The sequence below is a fragment of the Homarus americanus genome, unplaced genomic scaffold (assembly GCF_018991925.1).
Source record: "Homarus americanus isolate GMGI-L3 unplaced genomic scaffold, GMGI_Hamer_2.0 scaffold34360, whole genome shotgun sequence".
Taxonomy (NCBI): domain Eukaryota; kingdom Metazoa; phylum Arthropoda; class Malacostraca; order Decapoda; family Nephropidae; genus Homarus; species Homarus americanus.
This window is the reverse complement of record NW_024739403.1, coordinates 2472908-2499269: the sequence shown is the minus strand read 5'-3', so window position 1 is coordinate 2499269 and position 26362 is coordinate 2472908. Positions and strand designations below refer to the sequence as shown.

General features: G+C 39.7%; 1 protein-coding gene across 4 annotated transcripts; it reads left to right on the top strand.

Moving 5' to 3' along the window:
- The first annotated feature begins 942 nt into the window (after window positions 1-942).
- LOC121874716 (deoxynucleoside kinase-like) lies at window positions 943-20197 on the top strand. 4 transcript variants are annotated; one of them, XM_042378992.1, is made up of 7 exons: window positions 943-1069; window positions 9136-9382; window positions 11545-11667; window positions 12673-12851; window positions 14686-14804; window positions 17794-17888; window positions 19025-20197. In XM_042378992.1, exons 1-7 carry the CDS (start codon window positions 1023-1025, stop codon window positions 19175-19177), a joined length of 963 nt encoding a protein of 320 aa, XP_042234926.1. In that variant the 5' UTR covers window positions 943-1022; the 3' UTR covers window positions 19178-20197. The 4 variants fall into 4 exon arrangements, with proteins under 4 accessions (XP_042234926.1, XP_042234927.1, XP_042234924.1 ...); XM_042378993.1 differs by having other exon boundaries at window positions 954-1185; window positions 9186-9382; XM_042378990.1 differs by having other exon boundaries at window positions 955-1185.
- The last annotated feature ends 6165 nt before the right edge of the window (window positions 20198-26362 follow it).

The following is a 26362-nucleotide window of genomic DNA, read 5'->3' as shown; positions in this document are numbered from 1 at the left end:
CAGTGTATGCCTCATGGTCTAGGTCAACCAGCGCCGCCTTACATGACGGAGGTCAACTATTAAGCCACGCCTACCTCCGCTACATAAGACCTGACCTCGTGGTGACCTACCTCTCTTTCTACCTACAGCCAGTCTTCAAGTAACACCACCTCCGCTCCTGCCTGGCGGCCCTCGCTCCCACCGGCGAGCATGGCGACCCACAAGCTGGTCCTCCTCTGAGCACCCTCACCAACCAGCTCTCTCTACATCACGCTTGTAACCACGCTGCCACTTCCCAGCACCAAGCTGCACTGTACATCCAATACAATATGCATACAGAGAGCACATTATGAGTTTCCTTTCTCCATCCCATCCTGAGTGTGAACCAAATAACCCGTACCCCACACTACTATAGCGTGCGGTCAACTTATATTTAGACTAACCTAACTTAACCCGACTTAACCTTGTTGCGATAACGCCAGATTATTCAATCAAAATATAATGTTGCAAGGGCGGATCCAGGAGGGACCTGGGGGTCCGGACCCCCCTTTCATCTGAAAATTCCAATACCCTTTCTTTAATGCAGTCAGTTTTGTAAAGTAAAAAGTAATTACTATTGTCCTCAGAAAATCTCCTAATGTCAAGTGCACATGGCTTCAAAATTTCTATGATATTAGTCAGATTTCATAACACAGCTGAGTGGGCTCGCTGTGCTTGTCATGTTCTCCCACCCACAACTTCTTTGACCCCTTTTGTTTTTGTTCCTGGATCCGGCGGTCCAGCCCCGCAATTGCGCGATGTACAATATCACGCAAAGCGCTATGGACTATACTCAACGGCCGTTTGTCAAAACCACCGTCGCGGCAGGATAAAAAAAAGGAGTAAGCCAGCCTCCTATAATAAGAATCTTTGGTACTCGTCATTACATATTTGAATAAACGCGCCCTGCATAAGTTGCCATATACTCCCTGGCTGTAATTTGCGATAGTTCATGTCGGTGTGTACAAAACAGGAAGTATAATTTACACGTGACGACAACAAACATGAACCTTCACGTGAAGATGTTTTGGAAGAGCGAGGACTACGGCAGGTGATATTCTAAACAGAAATGAAGTGGCGTGATTGTTGGGAGGTTCTGGTTAACATGCATAATGCTGGCACTCAGTATTTGGCGGGAAATATTCCCAAGAGACGTGCACCCAACAGGTATGACATGGTGTATACCCTCGAATTCAAGTTTGTGGTCTCTTTAATAATTAAGTATCTGCACTTTATCTTATTCACTACTGTTCGACTCGTTAGCCGCTTGAACAATCGGTCACATCTGTTTTACGCATTGTTGGCAATAAGCTTGGCATGTAACAGGCTCCAGCATGTGTAACCTGCGCCAGTGTTAAGATCCTTGAATGAACTCACTCTTGAGGCAGTTACAACATTGTCTGGCAGATTGTTCCAAGAGTTCACAACTCTTAATCCATAAGAGGTAAATATTCGTCCGTTGGCTGTCCTCAGGTTTTGAGATACAAAATTATGTTTATTGGTGTATCATGGTGTGTTTTACTCGAATCTGACCTTCATTTCTGGTGCAAATTAGCGGTTTTTGAAGTAAAACAATAATTTGTAACACAAATAGCAAATTTGCACAAAAATGGCAATCAGGTTTGAGCAAAACACACCATAAAACAATAAACCTAACCTAACCTAACCTAATCATTTTTTAAGCTTATCTGCTACTGTGGTGGAGGATACAGCTGGGCGATCTGGTATGCTTTTGGTTACAGACAAAAGAATTTATGTATTTTCTTATTTTGAACTTTCCACACTTAGGACACAGTCTTGGTAGGACACCGTGATCTTGTAATATTTGGATTGCTTCACCATTGTTCTGATAAACTCGTTGAATAACAGCTAGATAAGGGAGAGAGCACTTTTCGCACGCCATCACGAGCCTTCAAAATGGGTCCTTCATAATGATTAGCCAGCCAAGTCACATGACACGTTACTTGAAGATCATGGGTTATCATGTTGGAAAGAGCAGGAGGAGGGGAGGAGAAAAGTGACTGGCAACATGGCAGATACAGAAATTTACGCCCAGAAATTTGTGAGATACTCTGTTAATATTGATTTGCACCAGAAATAATATGAAGTTCGATGTTTGTTTTTTTATAGTCTTTGTTTCTGTAATGTTCAAAATTGGAAACCTGCGGACAGCCACTGGCCGAATATTAACCCCCCAAAGCTAAATGTTTGCCCTGACAGTTAGTTCTCTGAACTGTAACTTCATCAAGCAAAAGTTGTGAAGCCTAGTGGGCCAGGTATGTCCGGACAAAACCCGTTGAAATTGTCGTTTCAGTTATGTACCTATAGGTCAGAATCGTTCAAAAAACAATAAAAAAATTTCAACCTAACCTAACTAACCAAATGTAACCTAAGCTTAAAATCCTAAAATTCACTGCATGACCGAAACAATAATACCCAGAAGCCCTCAAGGACAAAAGCCCCTTGGACAAAACCTCCACAGTGAAAGTGCAAAGTAGGACAACAAAAACTAAAAACTAATTTAAAGTGCAAAATAGGTTTGGTTAGATTAGGTTAGGTTGGTTAGGTATTGCAGCTTTTGATATAATAAATGTAATATTTTACATGTTACAGAAGTGTTCATGGTTAATATTTAATAGTTGCCAAATCTACTTATATATTGAGTCTTCTATAGGGAGAAAGAAAAAATTATAAAAATTTATTCTACCTGTATAGCATTTCCATCAGAAATTAAAATTTTCGAGTACAGTATTTTAAATGATAAAATTACCAACAATATTAGTTGTTTAAGTGGGCAAAGCTTTGAGGTACTGTAGAGGGAAAATGTGAGGTTTGGTTTCACAGGTTCCTCTGGGTTTTCTTTTTTCTTGTTCAGTTAGGTTAGGTTTACAAACTGAGGGAGTCCAAGGGGCTCTGCCCTCCTGGATAGGTTAGGTTTGGTTAGGCATGTACTGTATACTGATACTATATTTGAGAGTTGTTAGGGTATTATTTTCTTGTAGCTTCGTTCATTCCTACCCCTAATCTATTATCATATTCAAATAAGACGTCTAATTATAATATAATTTTCATCTATTACATTACCTGCAGAAATGTATAATAACAGAGATAGCTTTTCCAAAATTTTTTCTATTTTCTTTCATTAACATGGTGCCATTATCGTCTGCCTCTCACCTAACACTGAGTGTGTCTTGCGTCTCCTTCATAAATCATGACTCGCATGCGTACACGTACACGTCAAAAGTGTTTTTGCTAATTCAGAGTATATTTGGCCCAATCAAAATTGAGTTTTATTTTGGGTCTCTCATATTTTGAAATTCAAGTTCAGTTCCGACCATGGAAGTCTGCGATGGGTGTCACAAAGTAGTATATGGAGCTGATTGCGAGTTTTTGGAAAAAAAATAACGTAGAAACTATAGCATTTTTTGATCGCATGGTGTTCTTCCAACCTCAGTAAAGTGTACTAAGAGCAAGACTGAATGTAAATATCGTAAAGACCAACATATGTGGCGTTGGGTAAGAATCCCAGAATCCAACGACGAACAAGAACCAGGCCAATAAGGTAAAAAATAGATGTTTCCATCATATGGTGAGAGTCAGTTAAGTTAGGTTAGGTTTGGTTTGCGTATTGTTTTTCTAGTGTTTTATTGTGTATATGTTAGTCGCTTAGGCACTTTTTTCTCGGAAAACGTCAAACGAAAAAAAATCGCTTAAAAAACCCGGCTAATTTCCGCCAAAAAGGAAGGTCATATTCGGTCTCGGCACACACAAATACTGTACACTAAAAAAATATATTCTTAACTTGCTACAAGTGAACAGAGCTTCAAGAAAAATTTACCGTTGTTAGGTTTCATGGTGATTGCTTTGGCAAAAATTTTATTTCCTTCAACATTTTTGGGAAGTTATTGATAAACTGAAGGACGTTACTTTTCTTGAAAAGCTTCGTAACTCAGCTCCTTCATCCAGGCACCTGTTCTTGAATATTACATTCATTAAAGCTTCCTGTAATAGTTGGGTTTTATTTTGCATGTTCTTACCCTACACTTTTCCTCTACTTCAAAGCCATGCCCACTTTGTGTAATCAAAATTTAATTTTTTAGTGAAAAAACCGATTTTTTTTTTTTTTCGACAACACTGTATCATAAAGTGCCCTACAGTAGAGGGGGCTCCCGGCTTATGAATGGATTTCTTTCCTGAGGACGATCTCAAGTCGGATTTGTACATAAGTCGGAAGACATGCTATGTGCATACTGTACTTTAGGGGGCAGTGAAATTTTGCTCAAAGCTGCACTCTTCAGGCATTGTTCCTTATACATATCTAAGACTCCATGCCAAATTTGAAGCTGATATGTCGAGGTTTAGTCTGCCGCATTTTCTACTGAAATTTTTAAATTTACCTACAGTACTAGCCAAACAGCCGCTGTGGCGGTGCAATGTTCTGTTCAGTGTTTATCAACTTTTTTCATATCTCTTATTTCATTTAAGTTGTCTTGTTGCAGATGAGTATGGTGCTATGTCTATATTGATTATCAGCCTTTTCTCATTTCATTTCTCAATGTTGTGTTACTGTACTGTAATGTAGGGGAGACCTGGGTAAGTTGGCGCACTTGAAATTATTCAAATAGTTACCGTTAAGCAGTTCACACCGCAGGATCACCACGTGCTTCCTCAGTCACCCATAAGCAGTCATTCTGAGACGCCGCACGTCTTGATTAGAGTGGGGGAAAATTGATTTTGATGCTGGTAAGTAAATTTTATTCTCTTATAAGGTTTGCTGTAACATGTGTGAGGTTATAGACAAGTACTGTAGTATCCAATTTAGCCATAATTCAACTTAGCGCTTAAGGATTGTTTATCCATGAAACAGTTCATGTTAGGCTTCTTGATATATACCAAAATAATTTATTTATGATCACTGGTACGGCTGGGACAAGTTGGCTCAACAAAAATGGGGCAAGTTGGCGGCACAGTACTAGTTACATACTTTCCATTTTCATTTATTTGAATTAGGCTACATTATATTTCTGATTAACTAATTTTGGCGTTATTTACTAATGCACAAGAAGCCTATTGATGATGTGTTTTCAGAAATTGCTCTAATAACTAACTTTTTCTTTTTCTTTTCAGGTGATCTGATCAATTTGCTATCAAGATGGCTACTGTATTAACGAGGGCAGCCACAGATCATGCATTGTTTGGCTCTGCAAGTGTTCTTCCAGTGGACAAACTTCCCTCGAAAGGCGAGATGTTAAAGAACTGCTGGCGATATAAATGTGATGACGGAAAGTTTGCAGGTGTCTCAATGATTATAAAGATGGCCGCCCAGGACTGTTCAGAAATATGGGAAAAAGCAATTGGAGATAGGCAGAATGTTCCTCTTCTTAGCCAAAAAAATATTGAGGAAAGGTTGAGAAAATTGTACAGTAGAGGAATTGAACTAAGTAAGAATAAGAATGTAGGCAAAAAAGCTGCATTTCAGGTAGAAATGAAAGAGTTGTTTGATATCTGTAGCTGTTATTGTCCCCTTGCCTCCTGTCAGGATGTGAGGTGCATAGTTAAGGAGTGTGACGGATATCACCTGGCATGTAATTGTGTTATAAAAGTTCCCAAACGTGAGGTGCAGTTTCTCCTTGACCAGCGAGGTGATAGGAAGATGAAGATAGCAGGGGTTGACATGAAAGTGACGAAGATGTGGGACAGAGTGACGGCAAGAGAGAAGCATGATGCGGACAGAGTTAGGAGACAGCTTGAGCAAAAACATAGATATCTGGTAGCTGGAGATATTCCTTATGTTGAGGATAATTCAGATGATTCAAGAGATATTCCTCTCGTCAATACTGATGCTGATTTTGTCCCTGATCCAAGGGCTCTGACAGACACCAGTTCACAGAACCGGACAAGACTCCCTACACTGGCTGCCGCTTGTGACCGATACTTGATTAGTGATTATGCTGGAGCTGCCATTGCTACTGCCACCTTAACTGACTATGGCATTATCACAAAGGATGACAAGAGTCAGGTTATTGGACCACATAAGCTGCGGGATGCGAGACAAAAATACCGATTTAAGAGGCAAGAAATTGAGATGGCTAGTTTAGATAATTTGACGTCACTCTATTTTGATGGTAAGAAGACCGCCACTCGTGTGATGATAAAGAATGAGAAGACCGAGAAATGGAGTTCGAGGATGATGGTGAAAGATCATTATGTCATCATGGTTGAGCCTGGCAATGAATATCTCACACATGTGACTCCCAAGACTGGACACGGAAAGCAGATTGCCAAAACTATTCACGAGTTTCTGGTGGAGAAAAATCTAACCCAGCAGCCCATTGTGTGTGTTGGTTGTGATGGAACCAATGTAAATGTAGGATCAGAAAATGGAGTCATTCATCATCTTGAAATGTTACTTGGTCACCCGCTCCATTATTTCATATGTCAGCTTCACGGAAATGAGCTGCCTTTCCGCGCAGTTTTTTATCACTATGATGGTAAACCAAGTGGTCCTGAGCATTGGCGTGGTCCCATTGGAAAGCAGATCAAGGAGTCTTTGTCTGAGCTTCCAGTTGTCGCCTTCCAGCCAGTCAGTTTCCCTGATTTCCCTGTGTTTAATGATGAAGTGGAGAAAGATCTGTCCTGGGATCAGAAATACCTGTATAGGATTTGTAAAGGAGTTATCACAGGTGTTGTTGAAGATGACTTGGCTGCTATTGAGCCAGGTCCTCCCTGTGTGTCAAGGTGGAACACCTTATGGAGTAGAATCCTCAGGCTGTATGTAGCAACATCAAGACCCAGCCATGAGTTGAAAAGAATTGTCATTACAATAATAAAGTTCAGTGCTCCAATGTGGTTTTACATCAAGATACACCCTTACGTAACACACGGCTCAAGGAACGTATTCCAGTCCCTGCTATATATGAAACACCTGAATAGTGAGGAGGAGACGATAGTGAAGAAGGCTGTCCAGAGAAATGCATACTTCGCCCACACAGATCAACTTCTTCTTGGTATGTGTGCAGATGAGGACATGACTGTTAGAGAAAAAGCTGTCTCAATGATAAGAAAAATTAGAGAGGAGAATCAGCAAAAGGAAGAATGCACTGGCAGATCTGAAGAGGAGGAGGAAGATTCTGATGCTGCTGTTGACGAGAATTTGTTAAACTATACTGATGAGGAGGGTAAAGATGGTGATGGGAATGAGGATGTGCCTCCTGTAGTCAACATGAGAAAGGTGGTGACTCCGAAACTAAAGTGGCAAGCAAAAAACTATCATTCCATGATTAACTGGAGGAATGAACTCAAGACTGAGCCTCCTTACATTGCTTCTCTGTCAAATCTACAGGTTAATGACATTCTTGAGACACCATTAGTGGTGCCCAAGTGGCCAAACAGCACTCAGGCGGTCGAGAGAGGCATAAAAGTGATGACTGAAGCTTGCACTGAAGTGACGGGATACGAATCGAGAGATGGATATATTAGGCAAAGATTATTGTCTAGGAAAATGATGCCAAGGTTCCGCACAAAAAAGAATGTCAATATGAACTTGTAATGATTTTCTATACGGTGTACCTGTAAAATAACATGTGAATTAAATCGATGTCACCCATGTAAAATTTATCATTATCCTGGAAAACATTAAATGACACCTAATTTTTGGTATACACTAAAAGTTGACAAAAAGTCGTTCGCGATACGGCAGGGTAAGTATGCATGAAATGGCATGAAATTTTGCACAGGTGTTTGTTACAGCCATACAAACGATGCCTGAAAAGTGCAGCCTGCAACTCAAATAAAAGTGTTTTTTCCCTGCCCCCTACTGTACTTACAGAACACTGTTTAAAATCCCACTATATCATAGCCTAAGTCCCTATATACTGTACTGTACATCTAAAATTAATTAATTTAAGACAAAAGAAGAAATAGAATGAAAATACAGTAAATGAAAGTAAAAAAATAAGTCATCTGGTAAATAAAATACGTACTATGAATTTCAAGTTTAACCCTGTTCGTGTCGGCGGGTGTTTGTAAGTCGAGGACCCCTTGTATTCTTATTTTGGCAATACTCCAGTAACACATCAACAGTGTCCAGGAAAGTGTTTTTAACAGAATACTGTACTGTATAGGAGTTGTAATTACGGTTGTTATGGGGGCTTGTTAACAGAGTCAGAGAGAACATGATAGTCATGTCTTATCCTGAGTGATGTTATAGGCCTGAATAGTGTGCACTGGTCTACCTGAGGCTGTGGGCAGACCTTGGGGTGGATAAATGCAAAACTTTCAAGGATTGCAAAAGATAAATGTTTTGAAAACTGAAGTTGTCAATCCTAAGAAATGAGGATGTTACATTAATTGATCTGTTGATGGTAAAAAACATTATTTCTAGAGTTACTCACTGTTTACATCACAGGTTGACTTGGAAAAATCTGACATTGGTATTTCATGCTTCATATTACCTATACTGAACCCCTCAACAGCAAATTGCCAGAAACTTTACATCAATTTTAATATTAAAAAAAAAGTGAAAAAATATGGTGGTAATTTTGACAGTGGCCATGCAACTTGTCGTGCAACCATCCAACCAATCAGCTCATCCAAACTAGGGACTGATAAAACTGGATTGTGCTTAATAGCTTCATTTTTCAGTGTATGGTTACAGTTTTAAAAAGTAGTGTAAGGTACAATAAATAATAATGGTTGCCCCCTGTGTATGAGGATGGCTGGCCCAAGCCCAACCTAGGCGTGAATTTGTTTAAAGTGTAGAATCTGTCACCAACACAACAACCACACCCTGAGTTAATGATCTGCATGACCCAGTGTCAAGGAATTGTCCAAGAAGACCAGACAACTCGCCAACTGCACTGGCTAACCATCACCCTGGAACACAATCCGCAAATCGATTAACATCCAGGTCCCCAATTACTGTTGGCTAGACAGAGACAAATGGCATAAAGAAACCTGTCCATGGTTTCACACTACCCTGGGGTCGAAGCCGAGTCTGCTCACTTGCGAGGATGCTGACCATTACACCACTGGTCGCCACAGTGTAAGGTATAAAGGTATGGTAATTAACATCCCTGGTATTTTTTTTTCATTTAATTTAGTTTTTCTCTATTTCAGAATGTGTTCTAAAGTGTTGACTGAATCGACAATTAAAGTTGCTGTTACAGAAGACTCCTCAATGGAGTTCCTTGAGGGTTGCAGCCTTGATGAATCCACCACAAGAAAGTTGCTTGTGGACTCTCACTTATCACCACCAAAGAGAAACTTTCACAGTCGTTCAATAATGAGCTCCTCAAAAACAGGGATGTCACCTTTACCAGCATCCTTGATTCTACAAAAAAGCTTTGGCTTCATTGCATCGGAGGTATGTAAAGTATTTTTGTTAGGATAAAAAAAATTAATGCTGCAGAGGGGCAGTACTGTACTTAGTTAAGTTTCACCCCCCAGGCCCCGTTGTGGGTCATTTGACCTGTGACCCGGGTGGGCTAATTCCCGTAAAAATAAATATAAATAAATAAAAGCTTGGAGTTGTTATTGCTGAAGGGTTTGTACCTATACTTTAAGCAAAAGTAGTGGTACTGTACTGTATCGCCAGTGAGTGGACTAGGGGCTTTACTATATACAGGTATCCCTCACGTTATGAATGTTCGAAATATGAAAATTCACTTTTACGAATTTCCTAATTTAAAACTTCTTCATATTTAATGAAAGTTACCCTTGCTTATAAAAGTTTTAGTCCTAGCAAAAATTTAATTCATGTACCCCTGGGAGTCAGCTGAGGCAGCCAACTTGGAGAGATGCACAGAGATGTATTCTCACTCACTGATCAACCCCCCCTCGCCTCTTCTATCCTGCATCCCCACACAGCCCGCATCTTTCGTTTTGCTATTTGTATGTGGGAAATGCATATTTTTATCTGTGTTCCATCCTCTCATTATTCTGTTCGCATCCAAATGTTCTGGTGATTCTTTGGCTACAGAAAATTAGTATGGCTATGACTCTTGAGACGAAGTTGGAGGTAATAAAGCTTCATGAACATAATGAGGACCCTACAAAGATCAGGAAAGATCTTGGTCCATCTCCAAATCATGGATAACTGCATCCTCAATTTCTAGTTCCACTCCCTCCACCAGCGGATTTACTTCCGCTCCTTCCGTCTCTGATGTGACTGTGGTGTCCTTAGCAAACAGCAATGATTAGGTGGACTGCCCTCCTCATCTCGCTGAGTAAGGCGCTTATTCAGTCCATCCCTCCTCACCCATTTTGATGAACCCTGACTGCCCTCCCTTAAGGTAATGTAGCAAAGTTATATTAAATTGTATTTTATTTTATCCTTAATTTGTTAGGTAGTAAATTACAATTGTTGTGTAGCATTTTTTTGTTTGTGAACGAATTTCATGTTTTGGGGGTTTTCTTGTCATTGGGGAGCCGAACCTTATTTTTCCCGTGTGTTATATTATTCAAGATACGAAAATTCACATAGCGAATTGTTTAAAGAACCTAATCTATTTGTTAAGCGAGGGATACTTGTTTATAATTGATAAAAAAAAGTGTTTTGAAATGATGAGTTTTAGTAGTGAAGTGAGAAAAAGTGTCGCCTTAAAGGAATTTTTTGGTGTATGTTTTGGGAATGTGGTCTCATGCCCTGTACTGTGCCTATATCATTGTATTAAACACATAATACATTAATGCTTGCTTGTTAATCATCATACTCTTCTCTCTTTCCCTCCAACACATATCTCTCACTTTTTACATGATTTTCAATGGTTTTTTTGGATTCATTTAATACAAATTCAAACAGCACCGTAGTTTAAGGAACTTATATCATGTTAGCGGGTAATACTTGTACAGTAGTTTGTATTGTAGATGGTAGGCAGGACCCTTCTTTATCCCTTGCATCATTAATAAGGTCTTAATTAATTATTTACTTATACTTCCTGACATTATTATTAATATACAGTACTTGTTAACCTATTACATAGTTTACCTCAACTCAGGGTAGTTATGGGGGTAAGGTAAAAAAACATTTGGAGTCGGTTATTGAACAGGTCTGGTTAACGTTGAAGCCTACATAGAACTAGGAAGTGATGCCATTGCCTCCCAAATTGAAACATTCACAGTATACCTGTATATAATAATTTTAATTTTCAAACCATAAAATAATTGTGGAAGACAGAAAAAATATGTACTATATGAGCAAAATTCATTAAATGGGGTGTTGTGATACAGCAGTAACATGTACCTCTCACAACTGGGTTCTGGGTTTAAGAAGTAATTAAATTTCTGAGAAATATGAGCACAGACTCGGAGTACCAAGTAAATAGACATATACAGTACTGTATGTGTGATAGAAAGGCAGAGGGATTATGTGCAGTGTTAACAGAATATACTCTATATAAAAAGAGACACGTCATCTTTGATTTATAAGTAGTGTGCAAGCATTTACATTTATTTTCATGCTTTCACATTCTCACAGTAACCGTATACAAATACGATACAATGCAGTATTGTCTTTTCATTCACTAGATGCCATCAGAGATGAAGATGAGATCCCGGCCTTTCACAGTGTCCATAGAGGGTAACATTGGCAGTGGTAAATCTACCTTCTTGCAGTACTTTTCTGCCACGCCAGGAGTGGCCACACACCAGGTATGTTAGAAACTTACTTTCAATCTGTGAATTATTGTACAGTACCTTCTTTTTTTACCAGTCTTGCACTACTCATTCTCTCAATACTGTACCTGTATATCCTATACAGTAAGGGCACATTAGGAAAGCCAAAAATGAAAGTGAATAGAAAAATACAAAATTTTCATTGTACTTACCACCCATGAGTGCTGGTGGGTCCTAGAAGTGAAATACCCTGTAGTATGTTTGACAAGTGATGTCACGGTGTAGCAGCCACACTTCTCTCAAGTCAAGTTACAAAGTACTGTATATACCAATCTGCATCTGCTCATCAGATGGGCTCTATTGTAAATGATGACCTACTCCACCCTTCATTTGCTTTGGATTCAAACCAAACTTTTCTTAGGATACAAGTATTTGTAATGCAGGAAAATACTCTTTAATTAAAATTTCTCATTTGAAAATTTTCAGTCACCATACATTACAGTAAGTAATGTGTCATGTTTTGTTTTTTTACCACGATCCTGACATCTGTGGTATCGCAAATGGTGTACATATCAGGCTTGGAAAATATAATTTGAATTGATTTATTGTTTTATATAGATATTTTGAACTTGGAGACTATGGAAGTAGAGAGTTTACTGTATACGTAGTTATATACTGTACTACTTAATTTAAGAGAGTTCCGCTTTATGTGGTAGGTAATCTTAAAATAGTTTTTCAGATGTTGTGAACAATTTGTATAAGGAAACTTGTTCATTTGAGAAATTCTCAATTGAATTTAGACAAAACAAAATGCTTGGGTGCCTATTGAGTCTAAGCAAAATTAGTAGTACCCTGTACTATCGTGGACAAAAGTTCGCTCCTTCCCAAACTGAAGCAGTATCGACCCGCACAGCACACCCGCACCAGATAACAATCAGGGTAAGTCAGTTCGAAGACTCATTCCCGTGTCTCAGTTTCACTACAGGGAGCGAACTTTTGTCCACGATAGTAAAGTACAGTACAATACATAGTATATTTCAGGAACCTATTGACTTGTGGACCAATCTTGGGGGTCATAATCTACTTGGGAAGCTGTATGAAGACCCAGAACGGTGGAGCTTCCTATTCCAGTCATATGTTCAACTAACGCGCCTCAACATTCATCTCCAGCAGAGCAGCAGCCCCGTTAAGCTGATAGAAAGATCACTTCAGAATAATAGGTGACATGCTTAGTTTTCAGTTATGAGTGTCAGAACATCACGCCAATCCCTTACAAAAAAAGGCAACTTAGAAGGAAGGGGGCTGGATTTTGATGTGATTGGTGTTTACTATTACTTAGAGCTCTTCAGTATCATGCACAGTATATCTTGTTGTGCTGTGACTGAAAATTAATATTACCTTTGATAAGGTTACGACTTAACCCTTATACTGTAGCATCCCTCACATGAAGCCATTTATATAACCGTGACATCCCACACACGAGGCCACTAATACAACTGTGATATCCTTCTCATGAGGCCATTTATGCAACTGACATCCCTTATATGAGGCCACTTATACAACTGATGTTCTTCATATGAGACCTCAGGCCACCCATGCAACTATGCAGTGCTTGGCTTTGAGCTTAAATTCCATAAATCAGTCAGTTATACGACTGTGATGTACACTCGCACCATAAAGTATCGGTGCAGGGTGAGATCGACGAGTTCCGAAACGATACGTATACACTGTGATATGTCGGGAAGGTTGGTAAGTGTATCCTCATAACCCCCCCCCCCTTCACTAGGTGTTGCCATATGGCTGACAATCAGGGCTGCCAACATACAGCTGGAACAACTCGCCTTTCCCAATACCTATCGTCACTGGTCTCAAATTGTTCACACTACAGTATGCACCGATACTTTTTGTTGCGAGTGTACATCATATGCGAACAACTGGTTTTTTTTTAAATTGTGCACTAATGTTAGCATTCATAAAGCACCTCACATATCCCAGTAGACCTCAAACGACCCACATCTCAATAGGGCTCTTACTTATCTTTTTCATCATGGAAGACACATGTTCATTGCCTTTAGTGACAGTGCCCCCACCACCCCACCCCCAGCTCCTCTTTCCTTACCCTCCCTCCTTCCCCTTAGTACCTCGGCCTCCACACACAGAAACATTCCACAATGGGTGAAGAATTGTAAATAAATGAGTTCTCGAATATTTTAATTTTTATTCTGCATGCATGTCGTTAATTATACGTGAATACCATTTATATATCTTGTTTTTTAAGAATCTTGATTTTTATTGCACATACAGCAGTAAGCCAGTTTTTCAATAGCTGCAGATTAGGGATTAATTAATTGTGATGTAGAAACTTGCATGCTCTTTTTAAGTTATGCTGGGGATGTATGTAATAGATTGGAGTAATAGATACAGATAGCACTGTGACCACCCTATGAAGGTGTCTTTTTATAGGACTAATAATTTAGAGTATGTACAGTATACACCAATGGTCCCCAACCTTTTGTAGGTTCTGGGCCACGTTTATCGTTGTAAATATAGTGGAGGGCGCCAAAACTTAGGATCTACATTCAGGAAAACAATCATATACATGTATACTGTACATTTATTTGCAGTTTTACTCGTCTAACTGTTACCAGTTGCATACCTTTTCCATTTACTTTTGGGCAGGATGTGTGTATTTATCCCAGTGAGAAGGCTGGCTCTATCTCTGGGCCCAGTCTGGGTTTAATACACATGTCCTGTAAATGACATTTGTATCAAGTTATTACATATTGTCATTAATCTCACTCTTACAAAGAATCCCAAATAATTCACAATTTTCTCATAAACCCTTGCAGGCTCCATAATACAGTATGGTTCCACTATTGCCAGAACTACAGGTTGGGGACCACTGGTGTACAGTATGTCTTTCATAGTAAATGAATATTGCATTATAGATTTAAAATTCATTGTACCACATAAAAGTAATGTGATTTTAGAGCCAAGTGAATCTTATTGACCAGAGTGAACTGTGAATTCACTAATGTTTGATAAACTTTATAGGTACTGTTTTTTAGAGAGTGGTCATGACTGTGGCCATCTGAAAGAACCAGAATACAGTGTTCTTTGTGAATACTATGACCTCCTTGAATCTAAACTGGACATTGGAATTGATCTTATTGGTAGGTAACATACTGGGTGTGTGAAATTCAGTTTATTATCATTATTATAGTTATCAAGTTGGCCATCTCTCATTGAGTTTTGTTGTATGTACACTCTCAACAAAACTGCTCAAACACCTGGGCATGATGAATGTGAGAATGAGCAGAATAGGGCTTGTCATCTTGGAATGGTTTCAGATTCTTTGCTCATTTTTCAGATTACACAGTGCTTATAGCGTTCGTGAAGTTTTGGTGAGAGTGTACTCCAGGCATCTTAAGTCACTGATGATACTTATGTGTATGTTGGACAATGGCTATATGCCTGTATTCATTGGTATAACAGTTAATTATTCAATAAAGGTGTTCTCCTCATGTCTGATGGTTGGCAACTATGGCACTCCACTCCAAATGTTTTTTTGCATCATAACCAAACTTCTTAAAATTTACATCTTTACAGAGACCCAGATTTTAAATTAATTCACCCATCCCAGGCCCTCTTAGCTTCAATTTTATCTTTTAAAATCTCATACCATTATTTGCTCATCCCTAATTATATGGTTGAAGTATCCCACATATCTTATTCTATCAATTTTTCTCTTGTTAGAAGCTAATTTACTGCACAAACCTTATTATTCATTATTTTGTTCATAACTTAGCTACCTCTACATCTGTCTCCAAAAGTGGCTGGTTATTTGTTTTCCTTTTTGTGTCTTATCTGCTCTGTATACTGTGCCGTCATTTATATTATTTCTGCTTGTCAAAGATTAGATAGGTTTACAATGTGACTCTAAAATTTAAATAGTGGATATTTCTCCCAAATACAAAGCAAGGATATTTTGACTAGAGTGATCTCAGGGTCCACACTGGTAGCAAATTAATCCTGACCAGAGTATGTGACTGGGAAAGTATCCTTCCTTTGGCCAAGGTTCTTTACTTCGCCTTAGTATAAAGACATAAAGGTTGCTTTTAGCAAAAACAAACTCTCAAAGCTCTCTTCTTTTTGTTGTCATTCATTTCCTCTTCTGTGATATCCCTATAAACCACTTGGTATCATGGTGTCATATCATTGACAGTATTTCCTTCACTCCATCCTTGCTTCCAGTTCATCTTCTCCTCTCTTACCATCTACATTTGAATCACACTTGATACTTTACCAATAGCACCTCAGCAATTCCTGATCAGCTCTCTGTCCAAATTTCTGTTATTTTCAGACTGATACAGGTTGTACCTCTCTAGTCCGGCAACCTCGGGACCTGACCGGTGCCGAACCATGGAAATTTCTGGACCATGGAAATTCACCCTTTACCTGGATAGATAGTGACTTGGCTTGGAAGCACTAGCACCATTTTCTCTGCTTCATGGTCTCTTTGAAGACATATTGAAGGGTTTAATGTCGTACAGTAGCTTCTCAAATTTCGTGAGTTTTTAATTCGACGTTTTCTATTTGAACACAAAAAAAACAACACATTTAAAAATTTTGACGGCGGAAACTCGAATTTCGACGGGTTTGAACGGCCCACCAACGTTCAGACGACGTGCACAATCGTGTAAACAGCATCATTTCTCTTATGTACAAAAGATTCATTGTTGTTTATTACTGAAAGTCTTTTTGATTGAATTAATGTTTGTGTGTGCAAAATGAGCAATACAATTCATTAATAATACGTAGAATATTAAAACGCAAGGAAATCAGACAGCATTGTTTTCGTTGATTACAAAACCAGTGACTGACTGGTTCTACATATAAAACTGAAGAAAATAAGACCTTGTCTGTAGCTGTAGTAAAATTAATATGGTTGTTTTAAGTAATGTTATTTAATGTTAATAAATGGAACAATAGAAGTAGCTAACTATAATGGTAAAGAAAAAAAGAGAGATCGCGTATGTAAGTTCGCACACGTGAAAACATATCGTCATTACTTTACATAAGAATATGAAAGCAACACTTATTTACTGTTCATATATATTTTAATTAATGTTTCTGAATTTGTTTTTATTGAATTAATGTTTGTGTGTGCAAAATTAACAATACAATTTATTAATAATACGTGGAATATTAAAACACACGAGGAGACGAGACGGCTGCCGGCATTGTTAATGTTAAAGCTTACAAAACCAGTGACTGATTGGTTCTACATATAAAACTGAAGAAAATAAGACCCTGGTTGTAGCTGTAGTAAAATTAATGTAAAAAAATTAATATTGTTTGAAGTACCTGTAATGTTATTTAATGTTAATAAATGGAACAATATAAGTAGCTAACCTTTGATGGTAAAAAAAAGGTGAGTGCGCTTTTGTTAAACCACCAATGTATGTAATAAGTCATTTATGTCCAATGTATATTTTCAGCCTTCGGGCTGCAGAACTTTTTCAATAAACCGTTAATTATTATTATTTATTTATTATTACATGTGAAAACATATCGTCATTACTCTACATAAGAATATGAAAGCAACACTTATTTACTGCTCATATATATTGAAGGGTTAAATGTTGTACTCTGTATAGACAAGCAGAGAGAGAGAGAGAGAGCAGCCGAACTGCTGGATGTAAACAAACCTTAATTTCTCGCGGCTTTGTTGTTGTTGTTTTTTTACGGGGATTAGCCCACCCGGGCATAGGTCACTGACCCACATTGGGGCCTGAGGAGCAAAAATTTAATACTCCTGTAATAATAATAATAATAATTCAGATAAGAAAAAAAAAGCTGCCTATCTACCTATTGGACAAACTAAAATTGTTCCGGACCACGGGAGTTTCTGGACCACAGAATGCCGGACTAGAGAGGTACAACCTGTATCTGCATTTCTTATTCCTTGCATCCTATTTATCCCATATTTTGCTCTCATTTCTATTGCTTCAAATGTGATACCTCTTCTTTCACCCAGAGTCCCAGTTTCACATTCATATAGCATGGACTCAGAATATGAAAGAAAGAGGCAAATAAGAAGCAAAATTATTATTATTATTATTTTTTTTCAATTTAAATTTATTTATTTATTCCTTGCAGTATACTTGAGAACTACACCGGAAGTGGTCCACAGTAGGATGATGAAAAGAGGTCGATCCGAGGAGGCTGACGTTCCTCTCAAATATTTAAAAGTGGTTAGTGTCCCTTACCCTCACCTCAGTTAAATTTGCAGATTTTCTATAGGGGTTGTACGAGACCATTGTCTTTCATTTTCTACACTTGCCTTGTAAGACTCCTTATTGTTTACCCCTCCTTTGAGATTTCTGTACTCCTTAACCATACAACTGGGAAAGGAGTGTTGATAGTAGATAAATGATTACCACCTTTCAATTCATCAAAATTTACTTCAATTTTTTATATTAATCTTTTTCCAACCTGTTGTTAATCTTCAGGTGCTCAAACCATGTAACACTTCATTTTCTGGTTGATTGTTGTGTATACAGTATGTTGGGTTGCATATAGCATTTGTTATTTATTAAATTGAGGCATTGCGGATATTAGCGACAACCTCGATATGGATGCAAAGTCTGTTTTATTATTTATATTTCTCCTGAATCTGTAGTAGAAAATGGTCAATGTCCCAAGGTGCAAGGTCATCATCAATATTGGGAAAATTAACCTTCATTTCAAGGGGTGTCTGTTGGACGAGCGTACATACTATCAGTGTTTGGCCCGCGGATACCAGTTAGGACCTGGGGTAGGTGGCTGGGCCTTCCATCTCCCCAAACATGTTGCAACCATATGGTATAAATCCCATGAAAATTGATTTATATTCGGTTAAATTATTGTAATTTTTGTGTAGAAAAACTTTGAAGCTCATTTTCTCAAAACATGATTTTTGCAAGGTTGTTGCTCCTAATATCTGCAATGCCTCAATTGTACTTACAGTTTTTACACGTGAGATGTATTTTAAGCAGCTGTAATCTGGAGTCGGTCAGAGTTTTTGTTTTATTATTCTTTGAGTGTGATATCTATCAGTTATTAAGTTTAATATCTACAAATACTATTTACTTTACTGTAAAACTTGACTCGAATATGCTGGATAGCTTCAAACATAGGTTGGATGCTTATATGAGCAATAGGGGTTGGGTGTAAATGGGACTGCCCAGTATGGGCCAATAGGCCCACTGCAGTTTCCTCCATTCTTATGTTCTTATGAATGGCAAAGATGAATAGGTTATAGTGGAAGCAAAGTGTATTGCCAAAATTAATGTGGAAGAATTTATTATTTTCCCTTATTAAAGTTTTTAACTTTCATCTTTTTTCTCAGGTGCACAGTTACTATGAGAAGTGGTTACTAAATCATTTGCCTTGTGCACCACCAGCCCCAGTACTGGTCATTGATGCCAATCAAGAACTTGAAGAAGTCAGGAAGGAATATGACTTGAAGAAGCCTGTGATAATGGGTGAAAAATCTATATAAGCAGGGTTGTGATTTGAAATTGGCTGCTGTTAGGGCCAGTTCATGTTGTTATGGAGTTTTCTTGTCTGCAATGTCTCATTCCCTGAGGGAGCTCCTCTCTGAGGCCATTACAGAAGAATCTGCAGGGTACCCAACTACTTCTTACTTACTTTACCCAGTGCATCCACTACATTACCTATGTACACCCTCTTTACTCTCCTATCCTCATGCATTCTTCTCACATTTCCATAACATCTCAAAGAATCTCTTCACATTTTCCACTGCTGTACAGTTTACATCCTCTGCTCCCATCATTCCAAAACAACTCACTATTTTTTCTTAATCCATCCTGTCTGTTAACCTCCAGAGACATCCCTTTGGTAATTAAAATTAATATATTTTATTTTACTTCAATTTTAAAAGATTATACTTCATTTCAAAGCCATGTTTCACTACTAAATGTCAAGATAGAAAGCATTGTGCTATTCCTCAGTTCCTTATTTACATCAAGTTTATATTCATTCCCTAAAAACTACCTCCCAGTTTTATAATCACCCTCTTATATATTGTCCTTTACCTGAACTAAGGTATTTCCTCCAACTCCATAACTTCTCCTTATATACCACACTGTTCCCACAATGCCTCCTCATCCACCTGTCATAGGCCTTCTCCCAGATCTTTAAAGTCTACACACTCTTTCCTATTTTTTTCAGTACTGTACCCTCTTCTGTAAACACAATTACTGTAAAAATTTAGTCTGTACATCCCAAATTTCTGAATCCTCCCAATCTTACATCTATCTTGCACTCGGTTACATTTTACCTCTATTAATCACCACTGAAACCATACACTTCCTTGGAATACTCAGGAAATTGATTCTTCTCTACTTATAATAATAATAATAATAGCTGGTCTTTTGTTTCTCAGAAGCACAAATTCTTCTAAAGAATTCACGAGTTCTCAAAGCACTATAAAGTGAAAGACTCGAGATTAAAAATAAATAATGTACTGTACTACAATAAAAGATCACAAAAAGTGGCAGTTTGATTTCTATCATTCATATACCCATAAATTTTAGTACTTCCTAAATCCTGTAATTCTCCACTGCCATACCCTGTTAAAAAGAAAGAAGTGTCTTAAGTTTTTTCTTAAGGCCTCCACAAAGGTTAGCTGCTTCCCGTATGCAGGTAACTAATTGTACTATCTGGGTGTGGTAAAAGAAAAGAATTGGGCAGCAAAAGAATATTCCCGTACTGCTCCAGGCTCCTGAAGGTGTGAAGGATCATCACTACGACATAAAATCATTTTAGAATATACAATGAGATTTTGATAGGTTGGTCAAATACTTAGGCTTACCAAACATTATTGTCTTAAAAGTCATTAGAAAGAGTTTAAACTCTATCCTTGCTTTAATTGGAAGCCAGTGTAATTCGATCAAGAATATGTTAGTGGGAGAGCAAAAATAAGCCTGGTAACCCTGTTCAACACTCTTAATTTTCTTCCATAACTACTGTTCGTTTATACAGTACAGTAGCAATATAGCCTTTGGTCAGACATCTGGTATTTTCTTTGTCATCTTTTAGTAAGATATAGTTTTATCTCCTCCATATTTACCTAGTTTTAATATACCTTTATCTGTTATTGTAATGGAGGTCTGTTGACTGACAAGATCCCTACTATTCTGTACTTTCATTTTGTCAGTGCCGGATTAACCATGAGGCACTTGAGGCACTGGCCCCCGACTAAGGGGCCCCCAAATCCAAACATTCTCAAAGTTGAAGCATATAAAACATGAACTTCGTTCAACGATGTCCTAGCAACATCTCAATTTTCCGTCTCTTATGAACATTAAATGTGTTATTTTGCAAAAGCTTAATATTGATGAAATCATTGATAAATTTTGGTATATTTAGTTCTTGCTATATATATATACCTTGAGGGTAGGGGGCCCCAAGTTGATCTGTGCCTCAGGCCCCTATTAAGCTTAATCCGGCCCTGCATTTTGTCATGTTTGTTAGGTTGCTGGGAGAGTTGCTTTATTTAATTCCTGGGCTTCGGGCTATGGTCAGCACCCCTCCCCCCATGCGATTATATTCTGGAACGTTTAAAAAACAAATAAAAATAAATTCGTCTCACAAATAGGCCGTGCATGATATAAACAGCAGATAAATAAATGTCTGTATCACAGATTGACAGGACAACACCAAGGCTATGAAAAGTCGAGAATGTTCATGAAGTGGCATGTGCTACAGGCAACCAGAACTTCCGTCCAGGTCCTCCCAATGACCCAAACCCATATCTCAGTCACTACTGTCACATCGACCCATCCGTCCCTTCTGGACTTATATGTGTCTCTGTGTATTGTTTGCCTTCAGTGTGTAGTAGTACAGTATTAGTTTGCTGGTCTGTGTGACCAGGCTGGGAAGATAAGATGTAAGGACTCTCTAGAAAGAGAGAGCCTTGTCCAGAGCATTGTCTCTAAGTATTGTTCTATGTCTTGAATGTCCTTATTGTTCTATGTATTGAATGTCTTTATTTTTTGTAGGAACGTATCTCATCTTTTATAATTGGAATCTATGATAAAACGTATTTCAATTTATAAAAGGTTTCCAAGAATGGAACTTTCGTAAATCTGGGATTTTCTACATTTTTATTGATAAATGACCTACACTCCAACAAAGGATTCCTAAAACACAGAGAACTATATAGAGATGCCTTTATAGCTGCACTATTTCTTTCTGATGAGCAACATAGGAAGGCTTTATTAGGTATTGGTAATATTGTACAGTAAAACTAATAATATTTTTTATAGGGAATATCCCACCTGGGCACAGGTCACTGACCCACAACAGAGCCTGAGGGGGGAGGAATAAAAAAAGTAAAAATCAGAGGACAAAAAGAGTATATTAATCTACACCACAAAACAATCTTTTTGAAATGAAACTGATTGTAAGAGGATGGAAACACAGAAGGCAAAGCATTCCACAGTTTGGCTGTGAGGAAAGAGCGTCCGCCAGCTCCAAGTAAGGACACTCGATTGAGTAGTGCCCCCTGAGATGCTTATACACCTCAACTAGGTCACCCCTTGCCCGTTTGTAATATAAGCTAAGCAAGTTCAGGCGCTCCAATCTCTCAGGGTAGCTGAGGTGCCGAAGTGCAGGCACCAGTCTGGTGGCCCTCCTTTGAACATTTTCAACCAACTGACAGTCCCTAGCATATCTCGGGGACCAGATGGGGTGACAGTACTCCAGATGGGGAAGCACTTCACTCTTGAAGATTGTTATGAGGGACGGACCATCTAGATATCTGAACGACCTTCTTATAAGACCCAATAATGTATTTGCCTGGTTTACCTTCTCGCAATGGCCCGAGAACTTCAGCTCATTGTCAACATACACACCTAGGTCCTTCTCACATTCAGTCTCAACTAGTGCAGTTTCTTCATCCCGTTGGAACATATGATACGCCTCCTTACCGTTGGTACGCCCCAGGTGCATCCTCTTACACTTCGTGACATTGAATCTCAGCAGCCATTCCTTCGACCATTCCTGGAGCACACAGAGGTCCTTCTGCAGCTCTTCACAGTCAGCTTGGTTCTTAATTTCCCGAAATAACTTAGCGTCATCGGCAAACATTTGTATGGAGGAGTGTACAACGTCAGGCATGTCATTTATGAAACAAACAAACAACAGCGGGCCCAATACACTGCCCTGTGGTACCCCACTTGTGACAGGTACGGATGACGATTTCGTGCCATTAATCACCACACTGCTTGCAGTCATGTAGAAAGTCTTCTATCCATGCTAGGACATTTCCCCGAATTCCGTACCCTTCCAGTTTGATTTTCAGCCTTTCATGGGGTACACTGTCGAAAGCCTTGGCAAAATCTAGGTAAATATTGTCGATATTACCACCCCGTTCCAGAATATGGGTCCAAATATCCAATACCTTGAGCAATTGTGTTAAGCAGGAGCGCCCTGGCATAAAACCGTGTTGGCAATCCTTTACAAGATTGTTTCGTATTAGATATTCCATTGCGGCATCTCTGATAATACTCTCAAGTACTTTACATATTATGCTAGTCAGGCTCACCGGTCTATAGTTGTTCGTGGAGTGCCGATCGCCCTTCTTGAAGATAGGACTTTCCATTCACTGGGGACCATTTGTTTATCCAGGCATTTATAAAACAGGATCTTCAGGGGCTCTGCAAGCTCGTTGCACAACTCTCTTAGTACTCTAGGATGCACCATGTCAGGGCCGGGACTCTTATGGACCTTTAGCCTGGACAGTTTATTTCTAATACCCTCTTCTGTGAACACAATGTGGGTCAGTGCTGTGTCGAACCGTCTGTCCTCAAACGCAGGAAGGTTAGTTGCATCCTCTCTTGTGAACACCGAGGAAAAGATGCTGTTCAATGCCTCAGCTTTATCCTAATCAGAATCTGCGTAACTACCCTCCACAAGCCTCAGGTCCGATACTCCTACTCGTGTTATCAATTTCGACTTTGCATAGCGGTAAAACACCTTTGGGTTTGACTTGACCTCGCTTGCAACCAGTCTCTGGAACTCCTTTTCAGCCCTTCTACACTCTATCTTTGCTTGGTTTCTGTCTCTTGCATGCATCCTCCTGTCTTGCTCATCGTTTGACCCAACCCAAGTCTTGAATTTCTAGGTTTTCTTCTTAATTTTGTCGACCGCCGCATGGTTCATGTGTAGTGATCCCCTCGTATTCGTAGAAGCACTGGGTTTGGTCTTGGGTATATATTTATCGATCAAATGGGTCACTTTACAAGTTATGATATTCGGAGTAGTGTCTGCGTTCTTGTACCTTAACGAGTCAGGCCAGTTGATGCCCCTCATCCCATTGTAATTTCCCTTGTAATATTTGCACCTTGGCCTGGCCTTATCCTGAACTAGGTAACAGTTAAATCTGAATGACAACACTATATGGTGACTGGTGCCAACTGGGGCAAGGTGGTCCAGTTTGGCCACCATACCCTCCTCGTTTGTTATGATGAGGTTGTGAGGTACGAGATATTGGTTCACACTCAGGATGGGATAGAGAAAGGAAACTCACAATGTGCTCTCTGTATACATATTGTATTGGATGTACAATGCTGCTTGGTGCTGGGAAGGCAGCATGGTTACAAGCGTTGAGTAGAGAGAGCTGGTTGGTGAGGATGTTCAGAGGACCAGCTTGTGGGTCGCCATGGTCGCCGGCTAGAGCGGAGCCGCCAGGCAGGAGCGGAGGAGGAGGTGTTGCTTGCTGGTGGTTGTAGGTAGAAAGAGATAGGTCACCACGAGGTGAGGTCTTATATAGCTGAGGTAGACGTGGCTTAATAGTTGACCTCAGTCATGTAAGGCGGCGCTGGTTGCTGACCTAGACCACGAGGCATACACTGGGGAATTCGAGGGTCGGCTAGTCAGCGACAAACGGCTTTTGTAGGGGAGGAATCCGCTACAAGATCAAGTGGCTTGGGTTTCTAACATGTTGGAACAGAGAATTATCTCTCAGAGTTTCTACAAAAAAGTAGCAGGGTTATTCAAGTCATTTGGGGTGGACTCGTTTCTCCAGTCAATGTCACCATAGTTAAAGTCCCCCAAGATAAGGAGGTGGCTAGGGTTGAGCATTGCTGCATTGTTTATTAAGGATCTTAAGTTCCTTTGATTTAGTGGGCCACAGTTTGGGGATCTGTAGATACACCCGACGATAAGTAAGTCCCCTCCCTTTAATTTAATTTTACACTACTTGGACTCTTCAAAAACATCCTCTCCCTGTACCCTCGCCTGGCTGGCTCTAAGGTCTTGCCTAGCATAGATAACTACACCCCTCTTGCAAGTTTCTTGAGAAAGGTTCGTCAATGAGTCATATCCAGCAAAACTGAACTCACATTCCTCTGGGTCGATTCTCCTGTTCTTGTACAACAGTTCTACAACTCCTACGATATCTGGTTGGTGTTGTGGGGTTATGAGATATTGGTTCACACTCAGGATGGGATGGAGAAAGGAAACTCACAATGTGATCACTGTATACATATTGTATTGGATGTACAATGCAGCTTGTTGCTGGGTAGGTAGCATGGTAATAAGCATTGAGTAGAGAGAGCTGGGTGGTGAGGGTGCCCAGAGGAGGGACACGCAGCTTGAGGGACGCCAAGGTCGCTGTCGGGAGCGGCAGCCGCAAGGCTGGCGTGGAGGAGGTGTTGCTTGCTGGTGGCACTGTGTAGAAAGAGAGTGGTCACAGCGGTGTCAGGCCTTGTAAGGCAGGGGTAGATAGTTGACCCCCGCTCCGTGGGCGGCGCTGGAAGCGTAGACTGGGGAATTCGAGAAGGTTCGGTGCTTGTAGGGGAGGAATCCACAACAGTGTACTTTTAGTAGTGTTTCAAATTCCTCTCTCTTATCGAGAAACGTGTCAGTATTAGTGTACATGACATTCAAGCTAGAATTTGTTCTCGGTAACGTCTCTGCTCTTAGCAGTAATCCCGCTCTCCCCGTCCCCCATTCTCAGAAGCTGCAGCATTTGCTAAGTACACTGTATTTTGCAGGGTGTGGTTAGAAATGTCATTGTTTACACGGCACTCGCCTCCTCCTGTCCGGTAGGTGTATACTGCGCACATCATTGTCATTCCTAAAAACCTGTTTTAATTCATATTACGCTACATAATATTCAAATCCACCACGCTTGTAGAATCTCAGGAGAGACGTGTATTTCCCATCTGTTTTACCCTCAGGATCACTCCCAGTAAGTCCCGCCTTCGAACACAGTTGTCACTACGTTTATTGCACTCTCTACTGGCAAACGCAACCTTGAATTAGTCTGTTTAAATCAACTTTAGTAATTCGCCAGACCTTTGTCAACTGAGGGTCATCTTTGAATGAGTAACAGTTAGTTTGTTTGTGATTATTGTCATTGCGTGAGTAGCGATCACTGGCAACTCAGGGGTATATAAACTCAAGATGGCCAGGGAGCGCGTCCCCTGACGCTGCCCCGTTTGTCTCCAGACCGAGGGTGGGCTTAATTGAAACCCACCGGTCGCTCGGAGCCGGTGGATACCCAGCAGTGGTCAATATAGGAGTGATGGCGCTGATTCGGCATGATTAATCGGCTCTATTCTACCTCGTGGGCCGAGGACCCCAAACCCACCTCGGGTCGGAGTGTAACCGACCACAACAGCAGTTGTTAGAGGCGCCAGTGCTATACCCTGGG

What these genes read in the sequence shown, in the direction of transcription:
- LOC121874716 (XM_042378990.1), top strand. Translation starts at nt 1,088, where the DNA reads ATGAAGTGGCGTGATTGTTGGGAGGTTCTGGTTAACATGCATAATGCT. An exon ending in AAGAGACGTGCACCCAACAG is followed by an intron (nt 1,186 to 9,135) that starts GTATGACATGGT and finishes TCTCTATTTCAG; the next exon opens with AATGTGTTCTAAAGTGTTGA. An exon ending in CTCTCAAATATTTAAAAGTG is followed by an intron (nt 17,889 to 19,024) that starts GTTAGTGTCCCT and finishes CTTTTTTCTCAG; the next exon opens with GTGCACAGTTACTATGAGAA.